This window comes from Peromyscus eremicus, chromosome 7 (genome assembly GCF_949786415.1).
Source record: "Peromyscus eremicus chromosome 7, PerEre_H2_v1, whole genome shotgun sequence".
NCBI lineage: Eukaryota > Metazoa > Chordata > Mammalia > Rodentia > Cricetidae > Peromyscus > Peromyscus eremicus.
Genome location: NC_081422.1, coordinates 39,338,328 through 39,363,983, shown reverse-complemented (window position 1 = coordinate 39,363,983; position 25,656 = coordinate 39,338,328). Strand labels below are relative to the sequence as shown.

At 44.4% G+C, this 25,656-nt stretch overlaps 2 protein-coding genes across 4 annotated transcripts in view; both read left to right on the top strand.

The window, feature by feature from the left end:
* Positions 1 to 391: 391 nt before the first annotated feature.
* Positions 392 to 10,532, top strand: LOC131914281 (T-cell surface glycoprotein CD3 gamma chain). The gene is made up of 7 exons (XM_059266874.1): positions 392 to 494; positions 5,067 to 5,090; positions 5,779 to 6,009; positions 6,583 to 6,714; positions 8,963 to 9,006; positions 9,407 to 9,492; positions 10,371 to 10,532. The coding sequence occupies exons 1-6, from the start codon at positions 440 to 442 to the stop codon at positions 9,470 to 9,472; spliced, it is 552 nt and encodes a 183-aa protein (XP_059122857.1). The 5' UTR covers positions 392 to 439; the 3' UTR covers positions 9,473 to 9,492; positions 10,371 to 10,532.
* A 9,212-nt stretch (positions 10,533 to 19,744) lies between these two features.
* The window catches only part of Ube4a (ubiquitination factor E4A), a 40,064-nt gene continuing 34,152 nt past the window's right edge, over positions 19,745 to 25,656 (top strand). For 2 of the 3 annotated variants that reach the window (XM_059267737.1, XM_059267735.1), the window contains exons 1-3: positions 19,745 to 19,902; positions 21,962 to 22,053; positions 25,191 to 25,351. In XM_059267737.1, coding sequence (XP_059123720.1) covers positions 25,231 to 25,351 — 121 coding nt within the window. In that variant the 5' untranslated portion in view covers positions 19,745 to 19,902; positions 21,962 to 22,053; positions 25,191 to 25,230. The remainder of the gene's footprint in view (positions 19,903 to 21,961; positions 22,054 to 25,190; positions 25,352 to 25,656) is intronic. The other variant, XM_059267736.1, reaches the window with a different exon arrangement.

Genomic DNA, 25,656 nt, shown 5'->3' with positions numbered 1-25,656 from the left:
ACTAAGATGCTTTTCCATTCTGAACTCCAGCCCTAGCCACCTAAAGGTCCTACCTAAATCCTTGAGTTCTGGGGTCAAGTGAGAAACAAGTCTAGTCCTAGCAACAACTACGGACAGTCCTCAACCCATTACGCAAAGAGGTTCTAAGGATAAGGGGGTTTCCAAATGGGAGTCTAGAGCCCACACTCTCACTCCCCACTACCTGACAAATGCAAGCCTCAGCAACAACAACAGGAGATATGCCTGCACAGAAGCATTCCTGCTGGGGCCCCTGCTGCCCACACTTTAAGTAGAGGGTGGGGACACTGGGTTTTGCCTCTGCCCAGAGCCCCAGCTCAAAGGATGCTGGGCGGAGCCAGGCTAGCTGTTACACAGACTGGCTGGCTGGCTGGCTGCTACGGGACCTCCACAGCTCTGCTGGAGAAGGAAAGAGACTGACATGGAACAGGAGAAGGGTCTGACTGGCCTCGTCCTGGTGATCTTTCTTCTTCAAGGTAAGAGTTTACTCCAGGGTCTGACAGCCGGGGGAAGGCTCATGAGAAGAGGCCATAACCAGGAAGACAGGGTTATTGGAATCCTAATTAACCTTGAGCCAACTTCATCTGTCATCTCAGAATTCAAGGAAGGGGAGGCAAAAATGAGGCCCCCAGCTGTCCTCTGCTGGAAAGAAGCACAGGGACCAGAGGGCTGAACTGGCTAGAGAGAGGATGGCACTACCGCCATCTTAGGTGTGAATGCAGTTCAGAAGGACCGTGCAGCCGGAGTAATGACTCAGTCAGTAAGGTGCTTACCATGCAAGCATGGGAATCTGAATTCAACCCCCAGAACTCACTAAAAATGAGGGTGTGGTAGCACATTCTGGTCATCACAGTGCTGGGAAGGCAGAGACTAATGGATCCCTGGGGCTTTCTAGCAGGCCAGCCAGCCTTGACAAATCACCACCTTCAGGTCAGTTAGACAGACAGACAGACGACAGACACACACACACACACACACACACACACACACACACACACACACAGAGCCCAGATAAGGAAACTGGGAGAAAAGGGTATATTCAGTGGACCTATGGAACATTTGTCTACAAAGCTGTTTAACTAGTCAACAAGCATGGCAAGGTCCAGACATGTGAGACTCCAGAGAATAAAAAGATAAATAAAAATCTTCTGTTCTCAAGAGTTCAGAGCATCATTAGAGAGATCGGTTTCCCCAGACACACTGAGTACAAGGTGCAGCATGGGGACGCCTGTGTGAAATATCCAATAGGAAGTAGGTGAATTTGGCTGACACCTGGGGGGGGGGGGGGCGCTAAAGTCACGAAAATTATCTTTTTATTTGTTTGTGTGATTGTTTTGTGTTTGAGTGTGAGGGTGTGTGCATGCCGTCATACATATATGGCAGTCAGAGGACAACCCGAAGGAGCTGGTTCTCTCTCTCTACTATGTGGGGCCCAGAATCACACTCAGGTCACCAGGCTCAGCTGCAAGCACTTTGTTCCTCCCTCCTTTCCTTTTTAACAGGGTCCTACTATGTAGCCCAGGTTGGCCTCCAACTCATAGACATTCCTCTTGCCTCAGCCTCCTGAGTGCTGGTGTTACAGGCATAAGCCGCCACACCCCGCTAAAGGCCTGAAAATACTTGAAACTACAAAACCTTTTTGTGATGTGTCAAAAACAAAGAACTGAAGATGGAGCTCTAAGGAACCAAGAGAGTATGAAATATTTGCTGGATGTAGTGGCATCTAAACTCAGTACTCTGGAGGTAGAGGCAGGAAAATCAGGAGTTCCCGGGCAACCTGGGCTATACAGAAAATTCTAGGTCAGCCTAGACTGTGCAAAACCCTGTCTCAAAACAGCAACGACAGACAGGGTATAAAATGTTGAACATAATCCACTACTATAAGAATATATTTAAATTTTTAGTTTGTGGGATTTGATGAAATGAAGATCATGGCAGATTGGGACAGTTTCAGTACAGTGGTTTGAGTGGCTGCCAGACCAGTTTAAAAAAAAAAAATTGGTGGAGGGGGTGATAAAGAGCAGCAAAGGTGGAACTGTGCCGGGGAGGGATTTGAGGGAGAGGCAGAAGAGATGGCGCACGCCTTTAATCCCAGCACTTGGGAGGCAGAGGCTGGCGGATCTCTGTCTCGAGTTTGAGGCCAGCCTGGGCTACAGAGTGACTTCTAGGACAGCCAGGGCTGTTAGACAGAGAAACCCCGTCTTGAGAGAGGAAAAAAAAAAAAGAATTAAAAGATGGGCGAACACGTGGTTTAGCTAAAGGAGAAGGCGATGCGCATAATGAAGGTCTAGAGTAGATATCAGAAAGACAGAGCTGAGGGCAGAGTCCAGGGCACCCAGGAAGGCAGCAGTACAGGTAAGAGGAGCAGGAAGCAGGTGCGGGGGCTCTCAAGAGGCGGGCTCAGACAGGAAGCAGGACCCAGCAGCCCCGCTGCTCTCCACACGGGGAAGGGGTGGGGGCGGTATGTAGACCACAGCAGACTGGGAGCCGTGGAGAAGCCTCCCTGAGAGAAAATGAAGGAAACCACAGACAACACGGGCTAAAAGACAATACTGAGAGCCCGAGGGAGGCTTCTGGAAGGAATACCAGGTTAAGCAACAGAAAAGCTAAGCCCTGAGTCCAGCTCAGCCACCAGGAAGTGGTGAACACTTGAACACCACTGGCCTCTGAACTCGGTTCTCCCACCGGTCAGTTGGATATTTGGCTACAGGGATTCTTGAGTCTCAAGAGACCACACTTAGATATGCAAATGTCAACAATGTCAGCAGTCACTGCCATCTCCTTTCCTGTTGACTCTGAGTAGCATGGAGAGTCTCCTTGCTCTCCTATGATACAGCCAGGTGATTAGAGATCAAGGCCAGTAAAAATATTTTTAGGGGCCATAGAGATGGCTCAGCGTTTAAGAACACGCTTACTGCTCTGGTAGAGGACCAGGGTTCGAGTCCCAGCACCCACAAGGTGGCTCACAACTGTCTGTAGCTCCAATTCCGGGAGATTGAGACATTCTCTTCTGGCTTCCACCAGCACCAGGCATGCACGCAGTACACATGTACACACCAAGCAAAACACTCATACACATAAAGTAAATCTTTAGAATAATAATATATTCAACTGTTGTGTCCATTTACCCCATTCACTCCCATAACCATTCATCTGAAAATTAGGCTCTTCCCATGTTCTAGGCACTGCGCTGGTGTCATTCATAAACAGCATCAGCCTGCAGAAGTTGTAAGGCAGTTGATGCTTCCAGCTACTTCGGTTAAACTTGGACTAATGACTAGCCCCCCCCCCCATCACTAACTCTACATCTAGCCCCACCTCTTCCAAATCTGTATCTTTAATGAGCTATTTATTTTCCTATCCAAAATGCCTTTCCCTATCATGTGAGCTTTTCCTTGTTCTTCAATATAGGCCAAATGTCATTTCCTCCACTAAGCTTTTTTCTTGAGCAGAATTAATTATTTCTCTTTTCCTCTCCTCTCCTCTTCTTTCCACTGCTGTTTTCTCTCTCTCTCCCTCTCTCTCTCTCTCTCTCTCTCTCTCTCTCTCATTTTTTAAGACAGGGTATCACTATAGATCATTGCATCCTGGAACTCAATATGTAGACTTTCAGAAATCTGTGCACCTTGCCTCCCAAGTGTTAGGATTAAAGGTGTGCACCATCACACCCCTCTCTCTGTCATATTTTATGTTTTATTAATTTTTTTTGGTTTTTCGAGATAGGATTTCTCTGCGTAGCCTCTGCTGTTCTAGAACCGACTCTGTAGACTAGGTTGGTCTCACAGAGATCCACCTGCCTCTGCCTCCCGAGTGCTGGGATTAAAGGTGTGAGCCACCACCACCTGGCTGAGTTTTATTAAATTCTTAAGACAGCCATCCCAGGATATGCCCCGTTGACAGTCTACTCTCTGATGGTCCAGTCTTAGTTATGTCTTACTATCTGTAGTAAGGTCCATGAAACTGCCACCATAGTAAAAATGGCATATCACTCTATTCCACATGGGGGAAGGGACAGCCATATTGGAATTGCTCCCATGATGCCCCACCTTCAGATGGCTTAGCCTCATTTGCATACCTTGCTACCCAAAGCAAGAGCCATGAAATTATTCCTCCCGAGACCTTTGGTTCTGCCATGCCCATGTTTGAGCACCAATTTGTTATGCTAACTTTTTCCTGGAGAGACATGAACATCTATTCACTTCAGGTAGGACACTGATGCAGATCAAAATAATAATTCTACCAAAGTCCAGCTCAGTGAATTAGTTTAGTTGGCTTACTTACAGAGAAAGGGTGAGGGGTTAAGTGCAGGATTGTGGGTAGCCTCAAAACAGCTACATCGCTGCAAGGTTCCACCCCATTACGGATAACAAACTTATAGAAGCTGCAGCGTGGAGTCTTCTATTATCTCTCATATACATTTGTAGAAGCACTGGAGTTAGAAGCAGCTTCAAAATCCTCATTCTCTAGAAAGTAAAACTTGACCAGCCCCATCTCAAATCATCTCTTTAGCATAAAGTCAGGATAGCCAAGAGTCTACCATGAACAACAAAGGCACACTTATCATTCAAGAAATCCCAAAGATTTAGAAACTCCCACCCAGAGGGGCCAGAAAGATGGCTGAGTGGTTAAGAGCATGCTGTTCTTGCAGAGGACCAGCGTTTGTTTCCCAGCATCTACCCCAGGCAGCTCACAACTGCCTATAACTCCAGCTCCAGATATCTGATGCCTCTGGCCTCCAGAAGCAGCTGAACTCTCATGCATATATGGACTTGTCCTGATGTCCATATTCAGCTACACACACTAAAAATAAGATAAATATTAGAGAAAGAAAGCAAGTCCGACCCAAAAAGGTAGAGCAAAGACCAAACACAGTAATGTTTAATTCAGTTTGGTGATTTAGGCTACAGCCAGGAAAGAAACACAGATACAGCCATTGCCGTGGACTAGTATCTCTCTTGATCTTGACCTCAAGTAACCATGCGAATACCTTGGCACGTCAGAACAAGCCCATGTCCAACTGATTCTTTATCTTTCTTTTGTCTTTCCAGGTACTGTGGCCCAGGCAAAACAAGGTAAGAGAAATGATTTCTCTCTATTCTCAAATTCTGAGGCCCTCCATAGAAGTATGGCTTCCTACAACAGTAGTCTCAGGGGTTGAGGAGATAGCTTAGCAATCAAGAGGACTTCCAGGGGACATCAGTCCAGTTTCTAGCACCCACATGGGATGGCTCACAACTGTCTGTAACTCCAGCTCTAGGACACCCAACACCCCCTTCTTGCCTCTGTGAGTACCTGTACATACATGACATATACTCATACACACACATGCATACACACACACACTCATTTTTTAAAAACCAGTAGTCTCATAATTTAGAAAGGGAATAGTTTTGAACAGATGAGGTGGTAAAAATCAGAGAGCTGACATTTCCGTTATCAACCAAATCAGTGTGTCCTGCTGGGACCCATTCTGGGCAGTTTCCCTAGACCCAGGCAATGAATTGTCTGATTCTTGCAGTAGAAACAAGATCCTAGTAACTAAGCATGTCTTGAAATATGACTGAATCAGCAGCATTAGCATCATCTAGGAGCATGTTAGTAACAGATCTCACCTCCCCAGAACTACTAAATAAGACCGGAAATTCTAACATGATCCACATGTGATTTGCATGCACTGTAACAAGGTAGAGAGAGTGTTGGAATGGCCTTCTGGTACAATTACAAAGACCCTTCACAGAACCATGACTTTTTCCTTTCCAGAAAATGAAAACCATTTGATAAAAGTGGATGACAATCGAGGGGATGGCTCTGTATTTCTGACATGTGGCTTGAAAGACCAGACCATCATGTGGCTTAAAGACGGGCACACAATAAGTCCGAATGAAACTAAACACACGTGGAATCTAGGAAGTAGTGCCAAAGACCCCCGGGGCATGTATTGGTGTCAAGGACCAACGGGCAAGTCAAAGCCACTCCAAGTGTATTACAGAAGTATGTAACCCCTTCACAATGTCTGTTGGGAATTCAGCAGTACTTACTGTTCTGGTGGGTTTACCGTCTAGGACGAGGTGTGAATGGATGCTAAGCAGTGATTTACGGTAATAATAATAGCTAGTTCTCTTTGTCTGGGGTTACTACTCTTTAAATTGACACTTCCCATGGCTTCTTCAGAAAGCACAGCCCTGTACAACTTGATTAACCTTTGGATGGACCTCATGGATAAAGCAGTTCAGCAAATAAATCAGTTGGGAGGAGGGAACCTGGGATTGGTGTGCAGTGGAGAGGAGAGCAGGGTCGTTGAGACATGGAGACCAAGTCCTCCTTCTTCTTCACCTAGTTCCTGATTGTAGGACTGTTTAGACTTCCCTAGCACTTCTCAGAGAGGAACACTGAGAAGCAACAGTTCTTGGGGCAAGGATCCTCCATTGCCATACCACACATAAAGGGGGGAGCCTGCTGCCTAGGGCAGAGGCATTGGTGCTGGTGGGCAGGAGAAAAGAAAAATGCAAGAATGCCTTATGTCCTGAAAGAGGTCTGTCTCTCCCTTTGTCTTGTCCCCCACAGTGTGTGAGAACTGCATTGAGCTAAATATAGGCACCGTATTCGGTTTTATCTTCGCGGAAATCATCAGCATTTTCTTCCTGGCTGTTGGTGTATACTTCATTGCTGGGCAGGATGGAGTTCGACAGTCAAGAGGTAAAAGAAACGAGATGTGGTGGTGCATGCTTGTAATCCTAGGTACTTAGGAGGCTGAGAACGGAGGGCCCTGAGTTCAAGGCCTGCCAGGGCAACAGAGCAATACCTTGTCTTAAAATAAAATTTATAAAGGGCTAGGGGGTGGGAGATAAACCTCAGTTAGTAGACTGCTTACCTAGTTTGCACAATGCCTAAGGTTCAACCCCTAGAATACACAGACCAGATGTGGTAGCATGTGCCTATAATCCCACTCAGAGATGGAGGCTAGAGAATTTTCAGCTACATAGAGAGTTTGAGGCCAGCCTGGTCTACATAAGACCCTGTCTCAAAATGAAGAGGGAGCAGCTGGAGATACGGTTCAGTTAGTAGAGCACCTGCTTAGCTTACTTCAAACTCTGAATTGATTCAGTCTCTATTACTGAATAAAACTGGGTATGGTGACACAAGCCTGTAATCCCAGTATTGAGGAGGTAGAGACAGGAGGATCTAAAGGTAAAGGCTACATAGTGAGTTCAATGCCAGTCTAGGCTACATGAGACCCTGTCTCAAAACAAAACAAACAAAACACATAAATAAATAATTGAGGGATGTAGCTCAGTATAAAACACTTACGCAGCATATATGAAGTCCTGAGATCATTCCTATGTTCTGGAAGGAAAAAGAAGTAAAAGAGCCAGGCGGTAGTGGCACACACCTTTGATCCCAGAGCTAAGGAGTCAGAGGCAGGTGGATCTCTGTAAGTTCGAGGCCAGCCTGGTCTATAAAGTGAGTTCCAGGACAGCCAGTGCTGCTATACAGAGAAATTCTGTCTCACCAGGGAGGGGAGGGGGAAAGAAGTAAAAGAATGTCCTGAGTTAAGAGATGGGACCAACTAAGACCCTTGGCTTCCCTCTTATCAAAATAGACCCAGCGGGGAGACCGAGTTGGTACATATTACTAATGTGCATAACTGGTGACCCTATGTCTCTGTGGGGCAGGGAAGAATGACATTTCTTATTATCTCAGCATATTTGACCAGCCTAAGATTTGGCCTCTTTTTTTTTTTTCTTTCTTTTTTTTTCTGTTGTTGTTGTTTTATTAAGGCAGGGTCTTGTATGGTAGCTCTGGTCGGAACTCATTATGTAGCTCAGGCTAGCTCAAATCCCTGGAGTTCCTCACAAGGAGTGAGATTACAGGCACCAGTTACCATGCTTGATCTCTCTCTCTCTCTCTCTCTCTCTCTCTCTCTCTCTCTCTCTCTCTCTCTCTGTTTTAATACTTTATTGAAGACAGGCATAATGGCACACGCCTTTAATCCCAGCACTCCAGAGGCAGAGGCATGTGAATCTCTATAAGTTTAAGCCTGGTGTCTATATATCGAGCTCCAGGCTAGCTAAGGGTTACAGAGATGCTGTCTCACACACACACACACACACACACACACACACACACACACACTCACACACACACACACACACACACACAGAATTAATTATTGAAGCCAAGTGTAGTGGCTCACATCTGCAGTCCCAGCATGAAGGAAGCTGAGATAGGGGGATCACCTCAAGTTTGAGGTTAGCCTGGTCTACATAGAGAGCTCTAGGCCAGCCAGAGCTACGTTGTGAAATCCTGTCCTGAAGAAAGAAAGAAGAAAGGAAAGAAAACATTCTTTAAAAAAAAAAGTCTTATGTAACTGTACCTTGTGCTTCTGGTCCGCTTGCTTCTACCTCCCAAGTGTTGGAATCATGGCATATGCTGCAATACCTGGTACATGCAGTGTTGGAGATCAAACTCACCGCCTCACACATGCTAAGCACTCAACCAACCGAACTACAACCCCAGTACCTCAAGAAAAAGCCTTTTATTGAAGTAAAACCAACGTATAGAAAAGTGAATCACAAGAATATAACTAAAATTTAACAAAACAAACATATTTGTGCATCGGGCACTCAGTTTAAGAAACAGAGTATTACCAACACCATAAAAGCCCTACTGATGGTTACTTCTGGCTACTCCCTGTGCCTAAGCATCAGCACTATCCTGACCTCTGACCATAGAGATGTTTTGCTTGGTTCTAGTTTTGTGGAAATGTACTTGTGCGGTACACAGTCTTGTGTGTAGCATTTTTGTTCAGCAATGTGCTTTTGAGAAGGATCCATATTCTTCTGTGCTGATGATTCTTATACTACTTAGAATTCCATTATGTGAATAATTGAATTTATTATCATTCTGTCTTTGAATGTATATTTTGTCTATTTTTTTTGTGCAGCTTCAGACAAGCAGACTCTGTTGCCAAATGAACAGCTCTACCAGGTAAAGTGCCAGGGATGAGGACAAACAGTGCTACATTTGGTTGGGGTGGACCTTCAGGATTGGGGGCAAGTTCTTTGGAAGCTACTGTAGGGATAAAGAGCTACTTATGGCATGCCCCATAATGGAATGGTTGCTGTGTTGGATAGCATGGAAAACATAAAGGAAAAGACTAAGATAGACCAAGGTAAAGATCTGGTCTTCAGAAAAAGCTGAAGACCACACTGACTGAGACCCACGAAGAAACTCCACAGGGACCTTCCGTCTCCTCCTTCTCCTCCTTTTCTTTTGGCTCCTAGAGCTGTGAAGCACTGAAGTTCTGTTCATAAAAATAGCCAATGAATGTGCTTCGTGTTAATTAATAAAAGATGGAAACGTGAGTTGATGATGCTGTCCTCTTCAGCCCCTCAAGGATCGGGACGATGACCAATACAGCCATCTCCAAGGAAATCAACGGAGGAAGAAGTGAGCTCAACAAGACTCGAGTAGGTGGGTTCCTCACCATTCATCTTGGGGCCGTGCCTCTGCATGGTCCGCATGCTTCCTAGCCCCTGCTGAATCCCTTTTTCCAATGAGGATGAGAAATGGGGTGTGCATGGTTGACTACGGAGTCTCTTTTCTAAAGTCGCTAGTACCAGGACTGATTGACTGCGTGGGTGCCATAAGCATCTGTAAATCCTCTGAGAGCAGAGCCTCAAGCCACAGAGATGCTGAACATTAATCTTAGCCTCATTAAGTTTTCTCAACAGGCACAGTTTTTCTTTGTGATGAGGGACTTCCTAGCCATTACAGGAACATCCTTGGCCTCTATCTGCCTGATGGCACTGGTACCCCCTCTCCCCCGCTGTATGATGAGCAAAAATGTGTTAGACACTACCTAGTGTCCCCTCTAAGGCAAAATTGCCGTTAAGACCCAAAGACCAGGGCTGGAGAGATGGCTCAGGGGTTAAGAGCACTGGCTGCTCTTCCAGAGGTCCTGAGTTCAATTCCCAGCACCCACGGTGTACAGGCATACTATACGTGGTAAATAAATAAATCTTTAAAAAAAAAAAAAAAAGACCAAACTGGGCCTGGTGATGTATGCCTTTAATCCCCAGTCCTCCGAAAACCGATTCTCTGTGAGTTCCTAGCTATCTTGGTCTAGTAAAATTAATTGATTGATTGATGGATTGATTAATTAATTAATTGATTAATTAAATGGAGAAAGGAGAGGAAGAGAGAGGGGAAAAAAACAAAACCTAAAAACCTTTATTAACTTTTTAAATAAGCCTAGCAACCAAGCCCTTCCCCAGTGTCAATCAAGAAGACAGATTTGAGAAACATCAGTTGGTTTTCTGACCAGTTGCAAATTTTCTTTCTCATTGCAGGTGTTGCCCCTCCCATCCAGAACCCAGGATCAAAGCAATGTGTTTCAGAGAGGGCCCAGTAGAGAGATTTTCAGCCCTGCTGTTAATCTGCAGAGGTGGCAAGCAGAGAGGACGAACCGTCTGAGAAAGTTTGGGTTTTTCTCAAAATAAAATAAAAGTCCAAGCTTGGGGGAGCTGGTGATGTAACTTGGTAGTGGAGCATTTCTCCAGCTTTCTTGAGGTTCTGTGTTAGATTCTCGGCACCCTACCCTTAGACCCCCCAAAAAACAGTGAAGGGAAAACAAGCAGTGTGGTGTCTGCAGAGCGCCACCTACTGGGGAAAATCATAAAAGACAAAATTAAAAGATCAGGCATAACCCACATCTCTGTCCAAATAGACATTTTCTTCTTTTTAATTTTCATCAGGTTCTTACATCATTCATAATTCAGTGGACCAATATGGCAGTGTGGTGGCTCATCAGGTAAAAGTGTTTGCCACACAAGCCTAAAGGCTTGAGCTCAGTCCTCCAAAAAGTCAAAAAAGAGAACCATGTCGTTCTCAGATCTCCACACACATGTGAAGCATACACACATCCCATACATACATATCACACCCACTTTAATAATAAATAAAACATAATAATAATAATAATAATAATAATAATAATAATAATAATAATAACTCAGTGAATTATATATGTAGTATGTAGTGAAAGGTCTCCTTCCCCTGGATCCTTAGCCACAGGGTAACCTTCCCCACAGGCAAGTGAGCTTCTTACACATGCTCTTGGGTATACTCTAAGCATGTAAGAGCAAGTTCTCAAGTATGCTTTATTCTCCCCTCCCCTATTCTTCACACCAATGATATAGCACTACATAGCTTGCATTTTCTCCTAATCCAACCTGAAGATTATGAAGCAGAATAAGATAGAAAAGATCAGTTACTGGCCATTGACTTATTCAGTGACTTAGAGCACTACTTGTACTGCCTATTTGCCAAGCACGATTTCACTTGCTCCCTGGAACAGAATAACATGGATAAATAGCTAAAAGAATGAGTCTTTGCCCCTAACAACCTGTTGCTGGCTGCCACATAAGCCTCTGTCAGAAGTTGCTTGCTTGCCCACCCCACCTTGTGGTTCTCAAGTGTAAGATGAGAATGCAAACTGGACCCAGGATCGAAGCCGCTCAGGAGCTGTCCTGGCTTCAGTCTGCTGGTGACATCACCTCTCTTCCATTGTGCTCTCATTGCTGTTGGAGTGCTTATTCCAGAAAGATATCAGCAACATTTCTGGAGGTCCCCTGGTGATATCTCCTTCACCTTGACCCCAGTTGGTCCAGAAAGTGGCTACTCTTGGGTCTCTGAGCCCACCAAAAGTCTCTGGAACTTGGAAGCATGCACCCCTGATGGGATTCTAGGGTCCCATTCCAGTGGCCAAGGGGACTGAGAGACCCAGGACTGGAGTCTCCAAGTGGGAGAAGGTTGAGATTAGGTGGGACATCCAGACCCCAGGGAGACAGGCAGGAAAGCCAGGGTGGGGTTGATCACCCCATGGATTTTGCATCCATAGCCTTGATGGGATACTAAGGTGGCACTGGTCTCTAAGGAAAAGTTAGATTGGTCTCCAGGGAAATGGATAGACTGAGAATTTAAAATGAGAATGTATAATTTCTGAACGAATGATGAATGCTTGTAATGGTCCTGCAGCTCTGTGGCTATGGGGTCTGATTGATCCCCAATGTGCGGTTTCACCTGAATGGGCTCTCACCTCCAGTAATAAGAGGTGACAGGGACATAGGTGTGGCCCCTAGTAAGACCTTAAGTTGTCCTGCATCCAGCACAGGGCTATAAAGTCCCCCAGCTCCTGGTTAGGGGACTCTTCTCGTCATGGGGTCTGCAGTCCCTCTGTGAGACCCCACAGTCGTGCGAAAACTGTTAAGCCTGAAGAAGGAAGAAAGCGCTCCCACTAGGTTCTCCAGAGGATGAAATTTTGCCCATGTTGCTGCCTACCTACCGAATCCAAGGTAAGACCACCTGATCCTGCCTCTGCATTGGCATCTGCCCTGACACAATGCTCACCGACCTCATCTGGTGGCAGCTCTGTCAGACTCTGGACCACTGTGTTCCAGGGATGAGCCCATTCCAGTGTGTCAGCTAAGGGAAATCCTAGGTCCTCCCCTCATCCCAGATGATGGCATCTGTATAATCCAGCCTCAGACTTGCCTGAAGAGGAGGGAGAGCCCCTCCATGATTGCAGAGAAATTATAAAAGATATTTTCTCCTCACGGCCAGACTTTAGAGGTTCAGCTGCTCCCCAATTTAGATACAGAACCCTTAACAGATAGAACTGAATCCTACAACAGGGGGATGCCCCTCACGTCAAGAGACTCAAAATAACAATATATAGAGAAAGAGGGCTGCTTACCTCAGGGGACAAAGAAGTTTAAAACAGAGACGGAATCCCCCAGCTCCTGGAAGCAGTTTGGGCCCCCAACTGTGGCAGTGGTCACTGTCAGGCTTACATAAGGGGTCAAGGTTGAGCAAGTTGGAGAAAACAGCTGGCAGATGAGGCAGCTAAAGAGGCTGCCCTCCTGGGTCTAGACATGGCCCTATAGCCCCTCTCTTCATCCCCCAGAAGGTATGTTTACAATCCCTGTGCTCCCAGAGCCCTCCTCATGTAAACTAAAGGGGGAAAACTGATTAAAGGGCTACTGAGAATTAGGAGATCTGGCTGGTTACTGCTACAAACAGAAAAATACTGATTCCTGAGATGACTGCCCCCCCCACCTAGTCAGGCAAGCTCATAAAGCAACCCTCCTGGAAAAACTGCTCTGCAAGAATTGTTGCAAAGATATTTGATGGTCACAAGGTTGTCAACATTGATCCAAAAAGCTAGCAAAGCCTATCTGCAGTGTGCTTGAAAGGGGCCCAAGTGCTCAAACAGGGACCCAAGGCACCCTACGCTGGCACAAAACCAGGAGTTTTATCCATTGAAACATCTAAAGGTGGGCTTTACTGACGATCAATCCAGCAGAGGGTACCCATACTTGCTGATTATAGTGTGTACTTTTTCAGGCTGGGTAGAAGTTCTTCCTATCTGCACAGAGAATTAACTTGGACCTTGCACATTCAGTACCACCCTCAATTATCAGACCTCATTGAGAGAATGAATAGAACTTTTAAAATGGCACAGGCCAAACATTACCAAGAAACAGACCTCCCTGGCCAGAAATTCTGCCACTCGTACTATTTAGGGTGCATTGCATGTTCTTCAAATATGGTTACTTTCCTTTTGAGATCATATTTGAGCCTCATGGTGGTGGCACACAACTTTAATTCTGCACTTTAATTTCAGAGGCAGAGGCAGGCCAGCCTGGTCTACAGAGCAAGTTCCAGGATAACTAGGACTACACAGAGAAGCCCCGTCTTGAAAAACCAAAATATGAAATTTAAAAAAGAGCAGAAATTATGTTTGGCCACCCACCTCTACTACTCCCAAAGGTCTCAAAGGACCTCCAAGAGTACGGATACCCTTGCCTCCAATGTCTCTTGAAAGATTTGGCTGACACTGCACAAAAATTGTTCACCTCCTCAGCTCTTGAAGTTGCAGGTGTCAAGTTGTGGATACATCAAGCCAGAATACACCAAGGCTTCAGTGAACCCAAGCCAGAATGCACTGTGAGAGCTGACCCAGACTAGCTTCTGAAATTGACCAGCTCAAACAATCTCAGAGTGGAGTCAACAACTCAGCTCCTACTCTGCCTCTCCACACCCTTCCCAATCCCATGGACATACATCCAAGCCAACCCTACTCAGCCTCCGACCCTGTCACATAAATTACTCTGGAGAGCAACCCTTAGTGCCTTAGAGTGATGCTTCTACTAGGAGTAGACTAGGTGTGGATCATCCCTCTGACCTCATCATGCTATGGAACTGCCCACACCAGTAAAACAGACTGTGATTCCTCGTGGAGATGTCCCCAGCCAGTGACAGTCTATGGACGAGTGGCCAGAGGACAAAAGAACACTTGTGGATTGTTGTGTAGGGGGACCTATTGGTCTTGTCATCTTAAATACTGGTTGTGACATTCATGAGTGTACTTTACCATGAAAGGGGCCTGCAAGACATTTCCCATAGAGGAACAAAGGAGTCAAGGTCATAACAGGCCTTTGTTTGGAGGGAACCAGGGAAGAATAATGTGGAAACTGACCATAGGAAAACCCTTCATCTGAGAAAGACATGTCTTAAAATGCTGGCTTTAATAAATGCCAGTCATGAGCTCCTTTACCTAAGGTATGACTGCTGGATATTTTACATGGAAGCCAAGTTACTCATACTGGAGTAGGAATCACTAACCAAAGCCTGACTAACAACACAAAAGGGGTGTGTTTAACTGGGCCACCTGATCAGGTCATAAGAAAAGCCCGATGTGTGGGAAATCAAAAGGGCTGTACCAGACCAGTTAAAAGAACAGTAGTTCTGCCCGCAGTGAGGGCTCACCCCTTTAATCCCAGCACTCGGGAGGCAGAGGCAGGCGGATCTCTGAGTTCGAGGCCAGCCTGGTCTACAGAGTGAGATCCAGGACAGGCAGGGCTACACAGAGAAACCCTGTCTCGAAAAACAAAACAAAGAACAGCAGTCCTTACAGCAAATACTTGACCTGCCCGAAAAATGTTTGCACCTGTTGCCAGACAGTCAGGTGCAGATTCGTACTCTTGGTCCCTGACTTGGATGTGTTCCCAGGAAGCAAGGCTCCAAAAGAGGTTCCGCAACACTTACACCCTTAGATCCTTTTACTAGTCCTGCTAGAAACGGCCCTGACAGGGTCAGTGACCACCGGTGCCACTACAATAGGCAACCGACAAGTTCAACATAGCCAGCTCTCTACTCAGACCAAGAAACATGTAACTCTTGTTCAGGAAAACATAGTTACTCTTCAGGATGAAATAGATTCATGGACAGCAACAGTTCTCCAAAGTCCTAGAATATTAGACTTGATTACCACTAAAAAAAAATTTTAAGGTATATACATGGTTTTAAATGAGAAAGTCTGTTTTTAATACTAATCGGTCAGGAATAGTACAAAAAAAATGCAAAAAAGCTATTAAAAAGGATTAAGGCTAAAGGTACAAATGAGAGCCCCTGGAGTACAATACAATCATGAGGTTGTCACCTAGGTCTTGTGTTTTATAGTTTTTAGGGCTTTGTTGTTTTAGCTTTAACAATACATTTCATTTTGAACATGTGTAAAGTATTAGTTACAAATAGGAATAAAAGGTATAGTTGGAAAATATCTGCACCTGTAATTTTATTCAGGTAAAATTTACCTCATAGCAGTTGTATCAACGTATACTACCAAGTACAGCAAACAAGTTTCTGTTGCTGCCATGCACGTGGGTTACCAATTTATTGCTGATGTTTGAGCTGTGCCAATTGGAGTTGGTTTTGGGAATTTATTTGTTTGTTTTTGGTTTTTCTCTTTTGGGAGCCCACCACCCAGCTCCCAAATAAATATACAGAGACTTATTCTTACTTATGAATGCCTGGCCTTAGCTTGGCTTGTTTCTAGCCAGCTTTTATAACTTAAATTATCCTGTTTCTCTTCTATGTTTTGCCTCTGGGCTTTTTACCTTTCTTTATCCTACATATTTTTTGTTCCTTCTTACTCCATGGCTGGCTTGGTGGCTGGGTGGCTCGGTGGCTCAGTGGCTGGGTGGCTGGTCCCTGGTGTCCTCTTCTCCTCCTTTTCTTGTTCCTTGCTCATCACTCGAGCCTAGATTTCTTCTTCTACTTATTTTCTCTGCCTGGCAGCTCCATCTATCCCTCTCCTGCCTTGCTATTGAGAGTCTGGCTCTTTATTAAACCAATCAGGTGTTTTAGCCAGGCAAAGTAACACAGCTTTACAGAGTTAAACAAATGCAACATAAAAGAATGCAACACATCTTTGCATCATTAAACAGATATTCCGCAGCATAAACAAATGTAATGCATCTTAAACTAATATTCCACAACAGTCAATATTATTTTTAAGGGAGCATCTCAGTGTAGGGTGGGTTTTCTGTTTATGTGTTTGTTGGTTGTTTGAGGTAGCCTAGATTAGCCTCAAACTCACTGTCTAGCAAAGGCTGACCTTGACTGCTTGATCTTCCCGCCTCCATGTGCCAAGTGCTGGGGTTACAGCATGCTCCACCATGCCCCACGCAATATAGTTTTAATTTTAATTTTCCTTATAAAACTGGGAATCATTTGTTTTTATTTTATATCAAATTAGAGTTTTTTTCCTTATTGGCTTGTATCATCCCTGTACATACCCGGGAAAACTATATCTTTTGTGATATTTGTAAATATTTTAAAATTTTCCTTATGTTTTATGTACATTTTCAAATATATGTAATAGATTTCATTTGTCTTTTGTAACTTTTAGGTTGTATTTTTATTTATAAATATTAAGATATATATTTACATTACATATATACTTAAGACAGGGTCTTGCTGTGTGGCCTTAACTGACGTGTAACTCTATTGATAGAACAGGCTGGCCTTGAACTCACAGAGATTTATCTGTCTCTGCCTTCTGAGAGTTGATATTAATGGCATTGTGCCACCACACTCGGCAAGATTTATATTTAAAATTTCTAACCATTGAAATTTTTGTTGAGACAAGGTCTTGATATACAGCTCAGACTGCCCTTGAATTTTCCTGTGTTGTTCGGCTAGCCTCCAATTCATAATTCATAATCTCTAACACCAATTTTCTTTTTAGATTTTTTGAGACAGGGTTTCCCTGTGTAGCTCAGAGATCTACCTGCCTCTGCCTCCTGACTACTGACTACTGAAAGTAAAGGTGTGCACCGCCATGCTACGCTTCTAACACCAAGTCTGTAATTGTATGTATGCATGTTGTACACCTGTGCACGTCTGTGACATGGCACACACTTGGAGGTCAGAAGACAACTGCTTTCCTCCTACCTTTACGTGGGTTCCAGGGATTGAACTCTAGGCATCAGCCTCTTGCAGCAAGTACCGTGAACTGCTGAGCGATTGCTCCTGCCCTGAAACGTTTAATTTTTAAAACTAAACTTCAACTCTCAAAGGTTGTCTTTGATCTACACACATTTGCACACCTGCACTCACACGCACACATCACAAAGGCACACTCATGTACACACCTGAATTTTTTCCCTATACGATGTCTTTAGGAGGTAGAACAGCAGTAGATACTCAAACACTGCACAGTGCTTTTATGTATGTGATAAAAATATGCATGACACAAAATTTGTTATTTTATAGTCTTTTGTTATTTTGATTTGGTGTTTTAGGGGTAAGGTCTTGCTTTGTGGCTCAGGCTGGCCTTGAACTTAATCAGAATCCTCCTGGCTCAGTCTCCCAAGTGCTAGGATTATGGGCATATTGCATGTGCCTGACTAAAGTTACCATTTTAGCAATCCTGATGATTATTAAAGCACACTTGTTGATGTGTGACTTGCTCTGGATGAACCATCCAGTGGCCCCGGAGCTCAAATATGACAACACGGGGAGGAAGAAGCCCACTACTAACAGCACTCTCTGCCTCTTGCTGTCAAGGGTAAGCAGCCTCTGCCACGAGCTCTTACCGCCATATTTTCCTTTGCCTTGACTGACCTTAGGGGAAAAGGTCTGAAACTGGGAGCCAAAATCAATCCTTGCCTCTTGGCGTTGTTTCTGAGGGTATTTTATCACAGCAACGGAAACCACAGTCTCATTTGAGTGTGCCGTTCCACAGCGTTAAGTGCTTTCCAACTGTCGGCAGCTGTCACCACTGTTCATTTCCAGAACGTCTTCATCACCATGAACAAAGACTCTGAGCCCATTCCCTACTCATCCCTAACCCTTAGCAACATTTTCCTGCTTCCTATCTCTATAAATTTGCCTATTCTAGGCACTACATATAAGTGGACTCACACAGCACGTGTCCCTTTGTGTCCAGCCTACTTCATGTAGCAGGTTTCCAAGGTCTGTCCAGTTTTAGTATGTATTAGAGCGCTATTCCTTTTTAACACCATAAGCTTGTGTTAGGCTTATGTAACCTATGTTAATATCTATTTACCCATTAATGGACATTCGGGGTTGTTTCTACCTTTTGACTACTATGAATACAGCTGTACTCTGGTGGACAAATTCCTATTTAAACCCTACTTTCAGTTTGTAAGGGATATCATAAAATTTAGGTTCGTGTAATAATGCTATGTTTAACATTTTCAGAAATCACCAAACTGTTTTCTAAAGAGGCTGCACTATTTTAAATTATTTATCAAAAGATAAGGGTTCCGCCGGGCAGTGGTGGTGCACGCCTTTAATCCCAGCACTTGGGAGGCAGAGGCAGGCTGATCTCTGTGAGTTTGAGGCCAGCCTGGGCTACAGAGTGAGTTCCAGGAAAGGCGCCAAAGCTACACAAGAGAAACCCTGTCTCAACAACAACAACAAAAGATAAGGGTTCCAATCTCCACCCCCTACATCGCCCCTCTCTTCTTGAGAATTTTGCCACATAACCCAGAAAAGGCTGGAATCTGTGTATCCCAGGAGTTCCTAACTTGTGAGTCAAGACCTCTTTGGGGGGGGGGGGTTGGTGGTGGTGGAGCATATCAGATATTTCCATTATGATTTGTAACAGTAGCAAAATTGCAGTTATGAAGTAGCAATGAAAATAATTTTATGGTTGGGGTCACCACAACATGAACTGTCTTAAAGGGTTAAATCATTTGGAAGGTTGAGAACCACTGTGTAACCCATACTGGCCTGAACTTCCTGATCTTCTTCTGTAACCTCCCTCCCCAGGGCTTGGATTTCAGGTATGGACTACCACACTCAGTGAGTTGTAGTTCTTTATATATATATTCTTAATATTAATCTTTGATTGCTTATGACATGCAATTTTTTCCTCATTTTCTCATTTTGTGAACAGTACTCTTGCTGCTTTCATTAATTTTGTGTACCTCAAAACAGACTAGTAGGATGTATACCGTTACCATTGTATATATAAAACTAAGTCCAACCCAAAATAACACACTGCTTGGCACCAAGACCTGCTCAAAACATCTTAGACATTGTCTTTGTTGGTATTGTTAACTACAAAGAGAAAGTGGATCGGCTCCAAAAGGCCACAGGACAGGTGGGAGCGAAAAAAGCAGAAAGCCGCAGTCTGTGAGCAGAGCCAGAGGTCACGATATTGCATCTGCCCTCAAGAGATGGATTTCCAGGGTCCAGCTTAACATTCCACTGAACTCGGAACCAGCCCCGCCCCGCCCCGCCCTGCCGCCTCGCCCAATCCCAAGGCCGCTTCCGGCCCGCCCCCCTGCCAGCCGCCAGCTAGTGTGCGCGTGCGCCCTGCCGGTGTTTTGCCTGCCATTAGTGGGCGAGGACCGACAACGCCCCTACTTCCGGCGCAGGGTAGAGACCAGACAGGCGCGGCGCTCATCGATGATGTCAGCTCCGGTTGCCTTGCTGAGTCGGAAGTGGGAACCTTTTGGTCGCTGTGGCTGTGAGGTGTCGTCGTTGCTGCCCTTTCAGGCTCTGGTAAGACAGAAGGTATCTTCAGGGGAGGAAAGTGTTGGGACTGCGGCCGGGGTTTTCAGCTAAGCAATTGCCAGTGCAGGCCTCTGCACACTTGCTGCTCTCCCTTACCTGACCTGGGTCCCTCTTGAACTTCGACCCTGTCTGATCTGGAAACCTTATGGTGCTCCAGCGTCGGGTGTCTCTGCACATGTTCTTCTTTGCCAAACCCTGCTAGAAAGGACCCGAATGTCGGCTGTGGCTGTCTTTTGCCTTCTTTTAACTAGGACCTGCGCAGAGTGGGTGGGTCTCCCTCCTGCCCACGAATCTCTTGCCAAACCCCAAGATAAAATATAAAGAGTGGACGACAGAAGGCCAGATGCAAAAGGGACGAAATGAAGCTAGAGTCATAGTAATCAACCCAGTTGAGTGCATGTAGCAAGATGTTGATGTTTAAGGCGAGTGATGGGCTTGTAACTCTTCTGAGATTCTGCTCTAGTTTTTCTTGGATTGAGAAAACATTCTCAGATTGAGTGACCACAACTCAGAAGCTTTGTATTTAGTGGTGTTCCCTTTAGGATCCGTTTTTGTCTCCTAGAGCAAGAATGGGTTTTGTCTCACTGTCATTGACTTTTTTGATTCCAGAAAGGAGACTATAAAATGCGCCCCAAGACAGCATGCTAGGGTTTGGTGGAGTTTGGGATTTTTCCTTTTTTTTATTTGGTTTTTGTTTGGTTTTGGTTAGGGCGTGTATGTGTTTCACTTGATGAGGTCCTTCTAGCTTGCAGATAAATGTGTTACAAGGATTTTTGTTGTGATACCTCAGGTAGCACTAAAGGTATTTCTAGGTAGAGCATGCTAGCCTGGAAACATTTTTTAATTCCAAAATAGAGACTTTATGGAGTAGATTTGGTACAGCTTAATTTGGGCTGGGGGCAGGGAGTTGCTGGGATTGGAACACAAGCTCTGGGGTGTGTGTGTGTGTGTATATATATATATATATATATATATATATATATATATACACTAAATGCTCTAGCACTGAACTATAACCCACCCCACCCAACCCTATCCATAGAGCTTGGTTTCGACAGTCTCCGTTTTAAAGTGCTACTGGTAGTTCTACTTTAAAACCAGATCAGACATGATCTTAAAATATCTGTATGCTCACAGGAGCCAATAGTGGCCTTAAAGGATTAACATTACTCTACATAAGTGAAAATTTAAATCAGGAGAGGATGGGAGAAATTTATGGGACCAATGGTAGACACTTGTTATAGATGTAGACTTTTGCAGTAGGTATACAGAGTGAAATTTGTTATCAAGGAAGACTTATTAAAAACAAATAAAATCCAAAGGCTTTGAAGGGCTGGTGGTTGTACCATCCCAAAAGCTAACAACGGAATGGGTGTGTTTCTGTCTGGCAGCTGAAAACAAGAGATTTGTTTATTTTTATTACCGTTACTGTTATTGTTTTTTCTAAAAGGATATTTTACTTATGTGTACGTGTGTGTTTCTGTATGTATGTACGCCACATGTGCAGATGCCCCCAGAAGTAAAGAAGGGCATTGGATCCCCAAGAGCTGGAGTTACAGGAAGTTCTGAACTGCCCAACATGTGTGCTGGAAACTGAACTCTGGTCCTGTAGAAGAGCAGCAAGTGCTCTTACCTGCTAAGCCACTTCTCCAAGCTTTTGTTTGTTTCTTTCTTTCTTGTAAAGATGTTTTTTAAACTTTATTTATGGATGTGTATCTGTAAGAGTGTGTGGATACCTCCAGAGAACAGAAGTGGTTGCGAGATCCCTCGGAGTTGGAGTTGCAGGTGGCTGTGAGCTGCCCGGTTATGGGTACTGGGGTCCAGGCGCTGGTCCTCAATTAAGGCTGTAAATCATCCTAAATGAGCCATCTCTTCAGCCCTTCATTTATTCCTGAGTCAGGGTCTCACTGTGTAGTCTAGACTGGCCTCTTGCTTCCACTTCCCAAGTGCAAGGATTACAGGTGTGCACCACGGTACTCAAACTGAGAAATTTAAAACAAACAAAATACCAAGGTTCCATTTTATGAGACTTTTCTTTTCTTTCTAGGTACTTTAATTTACATGTGTAAGCTCAATGAGTATACCTAAACTGGAATCTCCACAGAGATTTTCATCAGGTGATCAGCCCTCCTTTTCCCTGTAAGTTGTTACACCATTTAGCCTTGTTTCTAGAGAAAGAAATTCTCTGTACTGGTTTTAAGAAAATATAAAAAAGATGAGTTTAGTAGGGTAGGCAAAAACCGTTGTGGTTGTTGTTTGTTTGTTTTGTTTTATTTTGTTTTTTCAAGGCAGGATTTCTCGTCTGTGTAACTAGCTGTCCTGGAGCTCACTCTGTAGACCAGGCTGGCCTTGAACTCACAGAGGTCCACCTGGGTCTGCCTCCCTAGTGCTGGGATTAAAGGCGTGTGCCACCACCACCCATCTCAATTATATTTTTAAAAATTACTCAAGCCAGGCATGGTAATACATGCCGTTAATCTTAGCACTTGGAGACTGAGGCAGAAGAATCACTACAAGTTCAGGGCCAGCCTGGGCTACACAGTGAGACCCTGCTTCATTCAATAACAACAGCAAAGGCCTGGAGATGACTCAGTGGGTCAGAGCTATTGATGCCCTAGCATGAGAACCTGAGTTTAAATCCTCAGCACCTACATAAAGAGCTAGATGTGTCCACATGTACACCTGCAACCCCAGCACTATGGGCAATGGAGACAGGTAGTGCTTGCTGGCTCTCATCTTAGCTCCAGGTTCAGTAAGAGAGCCTGTCTCCAGTGATGAAATAGGAACCCAATATCCTCAGTTGGCCTCTATAGCTGTATACATATATGCCTCACACCTGTATCACACACACATACACACTTAAAACTGACTTATGCAGTTATGGACTTTGCCCGCATACCTGTGTGACACACACACACACACACACACACACACACACACACACACACACTTCAAGCTAATTTTGCAATTAGTTGACTTATGTAACTGAAAAGTTTGGAAGATGGCAACCCTAGGCTTGTGTTTTACTAGCCTAGCAACCAAAGAAGAAAGAGTTCCCTTCTTATTCGATTCAGCCAGAAGTCCAAAGACAATGTTCACTTATTCCTGTAAGCCTTGATAGGGTCTTTTGCTCATTCTCAGATCAGTCACTTTGTCCTCTACCCCGCTTCTTGGAACTGGTGGATGAGATCAATGCATCTGGATATATGTCTTGAGTGGAATTGATACTCAGAGGAAAAGACTATGGTAGTATTGAGGAAAAAGATGCTATTTTGTCTCCGGAATATTGCCAAGAGTTCATTTCACTATACGTTTTGCCATCTTTTGGAGTTGAGGATACCTTGGGGTAGGGGAATGGTGGTAGGGAGCCAACAATGAGTCGACAGTTGAGTGTGGCATCACATGAATTAGAGGAGAACTAAGCTTATCCAGTGGTTATATGGGAGAAAGTCTCTCAAGGACTGTTAATTCCAACATAAAATATGATACTTTTTATTAAGTTCAACTGAATATACATGGCAAAAAAAAAAGTAAAGCAGCATCTAAGAGTTCATTTCCTTAGAGTAGGAAAGCCATGCACCATCCTCGAGGAGACTAGAATGACTGGCAGTCACTATGGCTAATTAGCTTTTAGCTCTGATGCAGGAAAAATAGCAGAGGCCATAAAGCAACTGACCAAAATATCTCAGAAGTGCCAAGAAGTGATATAAACTCTCTTCCTCCATTAATAAGGGTAACTTTTCCAATTTGTAGTAGCTTTTGTTAATACCATTTTGTAAGGAACCTTACTTCCATGAACTGAAGGTAAGCTAAGTGTGGTGATTTGTTCCTATAATCTCAACACTGGGGTGGCTGAAACAAAGAGGATCATGCACTCAGGCCAGCCTTGGCAAGACCATGTAATGGTGATGCCCTCCTGTAATTCTAGCACTCAGGAGGCAGAGACAGGAGGAGCATGAGTTTCAAGCTATCCATCAAGTTCCAGGGAAGCTTCGGCTTTATAGTGAGGCTCTGTCTCAAAAACACAGACTAATTAACTAATTAACGAATGGTAGATCAAATGTTCTTCCTCATCTCTATCCTATCCCCTCATCTTTGAGGTGTTTTATCTATATTATGTTAGTCTACCTGACCGTTGAATTTGTCTTTTGAATATAAAAAAATAGATAAGCAGTAAAAATTAGTATAGAATCAAAAAAGACTAGTTGAGCATAATGAATGCCAGTAACTCCAGTACTCTAAAGGCTGAGGCAGGAGGATCATGAGTTCAAGGCCAGCCTCGGCTATATAAAAAGATCCTAGCCCATTTTACAGAAAAAAAAATCAAACAAGAATGTTTAGACTTTAGTTGAAGAGTGATCTGTAGTTTTGTTTTTGTTTTTATTTGTTTGTTGTTTGTTTTATGTGAGGAGATGTTTTGCCTGCCCATATGTCTGTGTACCATGTGCATGCTTGGTGACAGAGGAGGCCAGAAGAGGGCATCAGATGCCCTGGGATTAGAGTTACAGACAGTTGTGAGCTGCCATGTGGGTGCTGGGAATTGAACCTATGTCTTCTAGAAAAGCAGCTGGCACTCTTAATCGATGAGCCATCTCTCCAGCTCCAGATCTGTAGTTTTAAACCTATGAGTAGAATTAGGTTACTTAATATACATGACAGACCTACAAACATACAGCTAATCTGATTCTGTCCTTGATCCAGCATTCATATCTGATTCAGCATTCCAAATCTGAGTATCAAGCCAAGCATGGTGGTGCATGCATGTAATCCTATCACTTAGGTGTATGCAGAAGGATTAGGAGTTCAAGGTCCTCCTGAGCTACATAGTGAATTTGAGCACCCCCTCCCTTCTCCGTGTAAGAAAACCTGCCTTTTAGAAAAAGAAGAAATCAGTTCCTGTATAGCTAAGGAATTCCCAGCTTCAGCCCTGCATTGTAGCGGTCTGGGCAGGTGCCACCTTGTCCTCTGCATGTGAATGAAAACTAGTCTGCCAGCTTAAAAACTTCCAGGAAATTCATAATTCTCGTGGTACGTCTCAGTGCTGTGGTTACAGTTAGTGGGAATTGCAGTCGCTGACTGTTTGAGCTGTGTCCAGTTGGTAGGTTTGTAACCATCTTGCCAAATATGTCTTGAGTTTGGGAACAGGAATTGGCATGTCTTACTCCAGAGCATTTTCAAATGCATGGTGCTCAAGAAATGGGAAAAGAACAAGGGCGGGTCCGCTCCAGTGCTTGTGTTATCTGTGCTTCTGAATCTAATTCTTGTCCTTTGCGTAGCCCCGCCCCCTAAGCTGGATGGAGGAGACCCTGAAGTGAAATGACAGACCAGGAGAATAACAACAACATCTCAAGTAACCCCTTTGCTGCTCTTTTCGGCTCCCTGGCTGATGCCAAGCAGTTTGCAGCAATCCAAAAAGAGCAGCTGAAGCAGCAATCTGGTAAGTAGAGGAGCCCGTGGCAGCAGATGTCACGACCCAGAGCCGGGCCTTCCCAGGGGAAGGGCTCCTTAGGAAAATAACTGCCGTTAGAACTTAAGTTTGGGGCAGAAGTTGTTTTGCTTTTATTTTCTGTCTGTCTGTCTTGGTTTGAAGGCAAGCGTTGGTTTGTTGTTGGTTTTCACAGCTTGCTTTGTCTGAGGGGCCTCCCCTATGCTGTCCTCCCTCACATAAAAAGAGCTTGGCTAGCAGGTGGTTCCAGAGGGGCAGGTGACAGCCATGATCCCGAAGCTTCAGTAAAGGGAAAA

Bases quoted from the DNA above. Each gene is read 5' to 3' on its own strand.
- LOC131914281 (XM_059266874.1), top strand. From the start codon at position 440: ATGGAACAGGAGAAGGGTCTGACTGGCCTCGTCCTGGTGATCTTTCTT. The intron at 6,010-6,582 runs GTATGTAACCCC...TGTCCCCCACAG, and splicing joins ACTCCAAGTGTATTACAGAA to TGTGTGAGAACTGCATTGAG. The intron at 6,715-8,962 runs GTAAAAGAAACG...TTTTTTGTGCAG, and splicing joins TGGAGTTCGACAGTCAAGAG to CTTCAGACAAGCAGACTCTG.